A 10,082-nucleotide genomic window follows, 5' to 3' on the forward strand; every position below is an offset into this window, starting at 1 on the left:
AAAAAAAAAAAAAAAAAATTCAAGCCATAGTTGCAATATTGAAGGATTCTGTGGCAAAATATTTGAATGACACAGAAACAATCAAAAGAAAATGGGGGGAATACTCAGAGTCACTGTAGCAAAAATAAATTGTTGATGTTCAAACATTTCAGGCAGTAGCATATGATTAGGAACTGATGGTATTGAAGTACAACTAAAGGTACAGGAGAAAAATAAGGCTCCAGGAAGTGATGGAATATCAATTAAAATGTTTCAACAAACAAATGCAGTGGTGGAGGTGCTCATCTATCTATGCCAAGAAATTTGGAAGACAACTCTCTTGTTAAACAATATGAAGAAATCCATATTTGTGCCCATTCGAGACCAACAAACTGCAGAAATTATCGAACAATATTATTAATATCACCTGCATTTAAAATTTTCCTGAAGATAATGCAAAACAGTGGCAACAGTACATGGACAGGGAACTGACAGAAATTCAAGCCAGATTCAGAAGAGGAAGGTGAGTGAGAAATACCATTGCTTATATTAGATGGATCTTGGCTGAAAGCAAAGCATACCAGAAAGATGTTTATATCTGTGTTATATTAACTATGAAAAGGCATTTGACTCTGTGGTTCACAACAAATTATGGATAACATTGAGAAGAATGGGAATTCCAGAACACTTAATTGTGCTCATGTGGAATCTATACATAGAACAAGAGGTAGTGGTTTGAAAAGAACAAGTAGATACTTCATGGTTTAAAATCAGGAAAGTTGTGTGTAAGTGTTGGATCCTTTCACCGTACTTATTCAATCTGTCTGCTGAGCAAATAATCCAAGAAATTGGAATATATGAAGAGAACGTGGCATCAGAACTAGAGAAATACTCCATAACAACTTGTGAAATGCGATGACTAATATTTCCTTGCTGAAACTGAAAAGGAGTTGAAGCACTTACTGATGAAAATAAAAAAACTACAGCCTTCAGTTTGGATTACAACTCAACATAAAGAAAACAAAACTCACAACTGTACCAATAAGCAACATCATGATAAATGGAGAAAAGACTGAAGTTGTCAAGGATTTTATTTTACTTGGATCTACAATCGATGCCCATGGAAGCAGCAGTCAAGAAATCAAACAATATATCACACTGGGCAAATATGCTGCAAAAAAGCTCTTTAAAGTGTTAAAGAGCAAATATGTCACTTTTAAGACTAAGGTACTCCTGACCCAATTCTTGGTATTTTCAATCATCTCACAGGCAAGTGAAAACTGGATGGTGAATAAGAAGGACCAAAGGAAAGCTGATGCCTTTGATTTGTGGTGTTAGCAAAGAAAATCGATAACACTATGTACTACCAGAAGAACAAACAAATCTGTCCTAGAAGTGCAGCCTGGATGCTCTTTAGAAGTGAGAATAGCCAGACTTCATATCACCTAATTTTGTCATGTTGTCAGAGGGGCTGGTCCTTGGAGTAGGAAATCATGTTTGGTAAAGTAGATGGTCACCAAAAAAGGGGAAAAGGGACAGATGCTCAATGAGATGAATTGACACAGTGGCTGCAACAATGGGCTCAAGCACAGCGAAGGTTGTGAGGATGGCACAAGACTGGCAAGTGTTTTGTTCTGTTACGCATAGGGTCACAATGAGTTGGAACTGACTTGATAGTAATTAGTAGCAACAACAACATGATATTAATGAGGCAGGATTAGTGGCAGCTATTGTTAATGAGGCAGGATACACTCTATAAGATTAGCATGTCATTTGAGGCTATCTCTTTTGAGATGTAACAGAGAGTAAACAGGCAAACAGAGAGGGACTTACTACCAACAAGAAAGTAGAGCCAGGAGCAGAGTGCATCCTTTGGACTCAGTGTCTCTACAATGAGAACCTTTAGACCCAGAGGAAAATTCATCCAAGACATATAGAGATCTCTGAGGGATACCAAGTCCACAGATCTTAAAAGGAGATGAGGACCTTCCCACAGAACCAAAAAAGACAGAAAGCATTCCTGCAGAGCTGGCACCTTGAATTAGGACTTCTGCCTTCCTAAACTGTGAGAGAATACATTTCTGTTTGTTAAAGCCATCCACTTGTGGTATTTCTGTTATAGCAGCACTATATTTCTGTTATAGCAGCCCTAGATATCTAGGGAGAGCTCTAGTAACATAGTGCTTAAGGCATTTGACTGCTAACCAGAAGGCTAGCAGTTCAAACCCACCAGCCACTCCTCAGAAGGAAGGTTGGGCAATCTACTTCCATAGTGATACTGCCTTGGGAACCCAAGAAGGGGTCGCTATGAGTCGGGTCTGACTCGATGGCACATAACAACAACAACAACTGATATCTAGGACATCATACATACACACTAAAAAAAGAGACAAAGATCTGTACTATAAACCTGGTCAGGTAATAATTTTAAATGTTATGAAAATAAAACATGCTTGTCTATTGTTTGACTGGAAGCCACAGAAGTGAGCTTAATTCCAGGCCAGAAGGGTGACTAGGGGCCATAGGCTTTAGAGTTTCACCAGTCTCTATGTGATCAGTAAGCCTGGTCTTTTTTATGAAAAAAAATCAAAGTATTTTTGAAAAGTCAAAGAGAATGTGCATTCTTGATGTGTATTAGTTTTCACAATTGGGCCCAAGTATAGCTTAAGTTTAACATGAAAGACTTTTTGATTAAAAAGATGATTAATAATCTTTGACAATCCTGAGCCCAGGTGCCGCTGCTGGAAAGAGTCTAGTGTCTTAGGGATGTGCAAAGCATTCAGTCAATAGGAAGCTTTAGCTAGAGTTCATTCTCTCAACAAGCCCACACATCTGCAAAGGAACCAAAACTAGAATTGGTTCAGATGAACTGGACAGAGTGTGTGAGTTGCACAAGTTCAATGCTACCATCTATGTGATGACAGAAGTAATCTAGAAGATCTTCACCATTGTTTCTACATTTAACATTTTCTGTTTTTATACTTTGTTAAGCAAGTCAATCCACTGTCAACAAAGCCATTGCTGCCAATTTTATTCTTTTATCGACCCATGTGTTAAAAGAGTGGAACTTCTCCATAGAGTTTTCAAGGTTGTAATCTTAACAGAAGCAGATTGTCAGGACTTTCTTCCATGGTTCCACTGGGTGGGTTCAAACTGCCAATGCTGAGTGTAAACTGTTTGGACCACCTAGAGCCCTTGATGCATATGGCATCCCAAATATTAACATGTGAACACGTTTTGTATAAACAGATAGATACGATGAAAACCTTTTAAGGGAGAGGGGAAAAAACAACACTGTAATTTGACATTGAAAATCTTTATCATGAGTTAAAGTTCCATCACTTTAATGTTCTATGACTTTGGGTAAATAAATCACTATACCACTCTGAGCCTTCAGCTTCATATGCACAAAATAAAGTCAGTAGCTCTTGATTCTTTCAGAGTGTTATTAGGAATAAATTAGGTAATATATGTGACAGTATCTTGTAAATGAAAAGGTTTAAATACACATACAAATACACGCTTATATGCACATACATCCAAATATTCTTATGTACTCATGAATACACACACACACACACACACATATACATATATACATACACATATGCAAATATATCCACACTCTAAATACACAAATCATATATATAGCTAGAAAAATAGAATCTGACTGAAATTGTAAAAAGTTAGATGACAGTATTTTTTATTCAGTCATTTCTCTGTAAAAATTCCCTCATCTGTACCTCTCTAAAACCCCGTTCTTAAATGGACATGTAATTTAAAGACATTTATCTATTATAATTGGTTCCATCAGATTCAACTAGTACATTCTTGACATACATATACCTTTAACCATTCCAGGAAGATACTAAAATATAAAAAGTAAAATTTCAAAGTTGGCTAAGTTTTTAACCCTTGCCACACTCACTTCCCTCATCTCCCCTCCATCTTAACTATAACCAGAAATACCTCTTGTTATTATTATTAGGTTCTGTTGAGTCAGTTCCAACTCATAGTGACCCTACGTATTATAGAATGAAACACTGGTACTGTACCATTCTTACAATTGTTGCTATCTCTGAGCCCACTGTAGCAGCCACTATGTCAATTCATCTCATTGGGTGTTCATTTTTTTTGCTTACCCTCTACATAAAATTCCACTATTTCAAAAATGATTTCTTTTTAATGAGAAAATAATGAGAAAAAAGCAGGTGACAATGATGAGTTTTGGAGTCTTGAAAAACCTAACATAAAGACAAGCTTTTTAGAAAGGAAGTTATCTGGTTTCAAAATCTTAGATTTTCAGTTTCAAAAATTCGGTTCTTAGATCTGGAAAGTGAAGATTATACTACAAATCACAAATGTATAAATTCAAGTTCTTGTCCACTCAGACTAGAAAAAAAATGTTAAGTGGTGACAAAAAGAGGGTAGAAGAAGGAGAGAGTCAGAGAGGAAGCAAGGAGGTAGATGATGGAGATTGTCTCTGTGAAGGAACCTAAGCTTTCCTCAGCACTGTGGAGAGTTAAGGAATTGTAAGAAAGTTTGGGCACTTGAGATGGAGGAGCCTGTGCCTACCCCATCCGGTCTCTCACTGCCATGGGAGAAGACAAGCCTCTAAGAATCCTCTAAGCCTTTAGGATCCAGGAGAGCAGAAATGGCTGCATGGGGTTCCTAGGCAGAGAAGCCAGGGTCTCCTTACACAGTGCCCAGCATGCCCTGGAGTCCAGGAAGCCACTAATTTTTTTTTTTTTTTCTTTTCTCAAATGATTAAGAGCTTTACCCTCAGAGCTTACAGATAATGAGATGGGCACACAGACATGATGACCAAGTATGAACATGATAATGCCAGCATGGACATATTGACCAAGAACCAGAGGCCTTCCCTCCTGCTAAGGTCAGTGCTCAGGAAAATAAGACACCATTGAAGGAAAACTTCACATGACCACTCTAAAATAGACACATGGGCAGTGTGTTCCTCAAGTCTGCAACAAAATGGACCTGGGCTAGCATTAGTTAGTGCTATGCTTTACTGACATTCATATATATATAGAGAGAGAGAGAGATTTTTTTTTCCCTCTTCTAGTCAAATTCCCCGACTGATTGGAATCTTTGCTTACCTGGCTATCTTGGATGCTGCTGACCTTCCCTTTTGCTGGGCTGATGAAATTATAAGCAAAGAGCAGCAACAGTGCCAGCGGAATCATGTACAGTTCAAAATTCCAGACAGTGACCAAAAATACCTGATTGGAAAACAAATGAGAATATATGAGGAGAGAAACTCTGAAGATCGACTTCCTGTTTAAGATAATACCTACCTGAAGGAGCTCTTCTGGCACAGTGGATAAGGCATTTGATGCAACGATGCGTCTCTCCTCATCCAGAGCAAAGAAGAATGAAGAAAACCAAAATTCATGGAAACAATTAGTCCTAGCAACTGGTACACCATCTGATCTACAGCCTATACAACTATGAGACCAGAAGAACTAGATGGTGCCCGGCTACCACTGCCAACCACTTAGAAGAGGATCTATGTAGGAGATCCTTGATAGAGAGGGAGAACAATGTGGAACAAAGCTCAAAATCATTTGGAGAAAAAAAAAAAAGGTGGGAGCAGGTTTGCTGGTCTGATAGAGCCTGGTGGAACCACTGAAACTATGGCCCCCAACTACCCTTCAGGTCTGCAATTGAACCCACACCTGTGGTTTCCAGCCAAACAAAATACAGGCATATGAGTTAAACATTTACCTCAAGTAGATACACTCCTTGGAGAGAAAAATCATGGGAGAAAGAAGGGCTGCTTATGCACAGGGAGACAGCTCAGGGGGCAGGAGTATTTGGAGGGATGGACACTGGGAAGAGGTAACTATGGGGAGGAAGTGGGAGGGGGAGCTGTTGCATTGTGGTAAACTGTGGTCAATGACATGAGACAAAGTATATGTGAACTGCTGTATGGAAAGTGAATTTGCTCTGCAAATCTTCACCCAAATCACAATAAAAAAAAAAAAAAAAAAGAAACTATATGATCCCAAGGAGATGATCAGCTAGAGCAGTCTATATCAGACAAAGTACACACTCACCTGCTTGATTTCTACAGGCCTTTAAATCTGCAACCCTCTATTATAGAAGGGAGAGAGAATGGGGTTTGATCCAAGTGCCTGTACTATAGTGTTGCTAGGAATTCCAAAGTAAGAAAGACACACACCCTGCCTCCAAGGAACACACTAATTAGTAGGAAAAATAAGAAATGAACACACAATAATTATGTTTTCACGATTCACTCCTGTTTCAAGAGTGAAATCTTGAGGAAATTACTTTAAAACTTGAGCCTCAGTTTTTCTCTTATCACAGATAAGTCTCGAGGATGAAATAAGAGAATGTGTAGTTATTAGCTGTCAGCTCATACAATGCTTAAAAGTCATCCATACAACACATCAACACAGAAGAGGCAAATTAATGGATCATAAACTTGAATCTTTTCCAAAAAGCAGTTTTAACTATAACAACATTTTTCCCTAAAATTTTAAATTTTTCGTTTTTGGGTAGTATACAGTTATTTCCTCTTTCTGGGTTGCTATTGTAATATTTTCTTAAAATTTTAAATTTTTCCTTTTTAGGAAGTATACAGTTTTTTCCATCCTTCTGGGTTGCCATTGTAAATGGCGGAGCTCTGGAGGCATAGTGCCTAAGGCATTTGACTGCTAACCAGAAGGCTGGCGGTTCAAACCAGCCACTCCTCGGAAGGAAGACTGGGCAATCTACTTCTGTAGAGATACCACCTCGGAAACCCAAGTGGGGTCACTATGAGTTGGAATCGACTTGATGGCACTGAGTTTTTTTTTTTTTTTTTAATTGTAAATGGACTGTCAAGGTGGCACAAACAATAGGCACTTGACTACTTTTCCATAGGTTGTTGGTTCAAGTCTATCCAGACAGGCCTGAGGATCTGCTTCCAAACAGTCACAATACTGAAAATCATATGGAGCAGTTCTCCTCTGCACTCAGGAGTCAGAGTTGCAACTAACAACAATAACAACTGGAAATGGAGTCATTCCTTCTATTATATATTTTTTGCAATTGGTAATTGTTTGCATATAAAAAGTAATAATTTTTATAAATTAATATTTTTAATTAGCAAACTTATTGCATTTTCTTATTGTTTCATAGAACCTATCATTTCATTCTTCTGGGATTTCTAAGAATATAGTCACATAATCTGCAAATAAGGAACCTCTTTTACTTCTTTTCTATACTAATAATATATTTTTTTCTTATTTAATTTCATTGGCTACTACTATCAAAACAATATTAAATAAAACCAGTAATATGGATATCATTGTCTAATTTCTAAGTTTAATATAAATGCTTGCCATGTGCCACTGTTCTACCATTAAGCATGATGTTGACTTTTGGTTTGTGCTTTATAAATGATATTACTTAAGAGTATACAAAAAATACACATACACAACAATTTTTTTCTCTTAAACTAGAAAATTCACATTGATATTATTATTCTTTATGTGGCTGAAATATTATTTCAATAGTTTTTATATATACTCCAAACTTTATAAAAAAAACATTTTTAAATGAGAATATTTTCATCTATTTCAACAAGGGTTTTGTTTAATTAATATTATTTTTTAAGTCAGGAATGGATGGTGGTTCATCAACTGTCCTTCCAATATCTTCTAAAATGGTAAGGAGAGTTTTCTTTCTCATTTTAAAAAATCAATATAAAACAAACGAAAACTAAACTCACTGCCATCCAGTCAGTTCCAACTCATAAATGTTATTGTTGTTGTTACGTTCTGTCGAGACAGACCTGAGTCATAGCGACCGCTCCTTGGGTTTCTGAGGCAGTATCACTATGGAAGTAGATTGCTCAACCTTCCTTCAGAGGAGTGGCTGGTGGGTTTGAACCTCCAGCCTTCTGGTTAGCAGTCAAGTGCCTTACACACTGCACTATCAGAGCTCCCCAACTTATACATGATGGGTTATATTTACAATTTCCTAATACTGAAGCAACTTTGTACTTCCAAGAGAAATCCATACAGGAGTAAAGTATATATACATATGATATAGTTGCCCTGGAGTTGAATACAATTCAGCTGGTCCATGTGTGTCAGAGTAGAGCTGTGCTCCGTAAGGTATTCAATGGCTGATTGTTGGAAGTAGATCTCCAGATCTTTCTCTGCAGTGCTTCTGGGAGGATAAGAACAGTCAACCTTTCAAGTAGAAGCTGAGGGCTTCAAGTGTTTGCACCACTCAGGGATTCTTGAATGAGATATTGTTGTTATGTTCTGTTGAGTCACCTCTGATTCATAGGGACCCGATGTATAACAGAACAAAACATTGCCCAGTCCTGTGCCATTCTCAAATCCATATTATGCTTGACTGAGATATAAGACTCTTTTAAGGTGCTGTTGTATATTCTTTGCTCATATATGAAGATGTTTTGCACAGATATCCATGAGACACATATATCTACTACTTGCTTTTTGTGTTACCTTCAGGTTTTGATATCATGACTATTTTTAAAGTATCTTCTTTCTTTATCTATCCTCCAGATATTATTTTTATATTAAAAGGACCTCTAGTGAATATTATTTTTATATTGCTTGTTGCTATATGCCATCGAGTTTGACACGACTCATAGCGCCCCCTTCTTGGGTTTCCGAGGCAGTATCATTTAGGGAAGTAGATTGCCTCTTCTTCCTTCTGAGGAGTGGCTGGTGGGTTTGAACCGCCAGCCTTCTGGTTAGCAGTCAAGTGCCTTATGCACTATGCTACCAGAGCTCCATAAATATAGTACATAGACTAAGTTTAAAAATACCTACGAATTAAAAAACACCAAACATTAAAAATTGTTAATGTGCTACCATATTTTATTGATTTACTTACTCTTTTTCTTTTCTTTTCTTTTTTAATTGTGATTTGGGTGAAAATTTACAGAGCAAATACATTTTCCATACAGCAGTTCATATACACTTTGTCTCATGACATTGACCACAATTTACCACAATGCTACAGCTCCCCTCTTACTTCCTCCCAATAGTTAGCTCTTCCCTGTGTCCATCCCTCCATGTACTCCTGCCCCCTGAGTTGTCTCCCTGTGCATAAGCAACCCTTCTTTCTCCCAAGATTGTTCTCTCCAAGGAGTGTATGTAACTCAGGTAAATGTTCAACTCATATGCCTGTCTATTGTTTGGCTGGAAGCCACAGGCATGGGTTCAATACCAGACCTCAAGGGCAGCTAGGGGCCATAGTCTCAGTGGTTCACACCAGGCTCTGTCAGACCAGCAAACCTGGTCCCACCCTTTATTTTTTCTCCAAATGATTTTGAGTTTTGTTCCACATTGTTCTCCCTCTCTATCCAGGATCTCCTATGTAGATCCCCTTCCAAGTGGTTGACAGTAGTAGCTGGGCACCATCTAGTTCTTCTGGTTTCATAGTTGTATAAGCTGCAGAATGGATGGTGTACCAGTTGCTAGGACTAATTGTTTCCATGAATTTTTGGTTTTCTTCATTCTTCTTGGCTCTGGACAATGAGGGACCCATCATTGCAACTAGATGGCAGCTTGCAAGCTTTTAAGATCCCAGTCACTAGTCACCAAAGTAAGAGGTGGAACAATGTTTTGTGTAGTATGTTATGCCAATTGAACTTGATGTTGCCTGTGACTATGGTCCCGAGCCCACAGGTCCCACTACTCTGTCCTTCTGGGTAGCTGGCTGTGACCAAGCAGTGACTACAGGCTTGCCCCTTGAAAGCTCTACAATACACCTGGGAATTCAGATTATACATATAAACTTATAGGATCATTGTCTGACAACCCTATACATGTTCTTGGGTACACTCCTCACTTCATAGACATACCTAATAGTTCAACCTGTCCAGCCATCTATCTGCCCGTATACACGTATTTGCCTTCACTGACAACGCAGTACTATATGTGCAAAAGGGCTCATCTTTGTTGTCTGCACCTCCCACATACCTCTCTATGACTTTCTCATCCTCAATGCCACCATATTGATCACTCACATTTGGTACATTGCCCTTCTCTTCACCCAAATCAATACTTATCTCTATCTGTCTAACAGTGTTTCCT

At 38.1% G+C, this 10,082-nt stretch overlaps 1 protein-coding gene across 1 annotated transcript in view; it reads right to left on the reverse strand.

Moving 5' to 3' along the window:
* MCTP2 (multiple C2 and transmembrane domain containing 2) overlaps positions 1 to 10,082 on the reverse strand; it is a 304,647-nt gene that overhangs the window by 83,767 nt on the left and 210,798 nt on the right. The window contains 1 exon segment of the mRNA XM_042783576.1: positions 5,097 to 5,219. Within this exon segment, the coding sequence (XP_042639510.1) occupies positions 5,097 to 5,219 (123 nt within the window).

This window comes from Orycteropus afer, unplaced genomic scaffold (genome assembly GCF_000298275.1).
Source record: "Orycteropus afer afer isolate SDZICR_OR568_19922 unplaced genomic scaffold, OryAfe1.0 scaffold00019, whole genome shotgun sequence".
Classification (NCBI taxonomy): Eukaryota; Metazoa; Chordata; class Mammalia; order Tubulidentata; family Orycteropodidae; genus Orycteropus; species Orycteropus afer.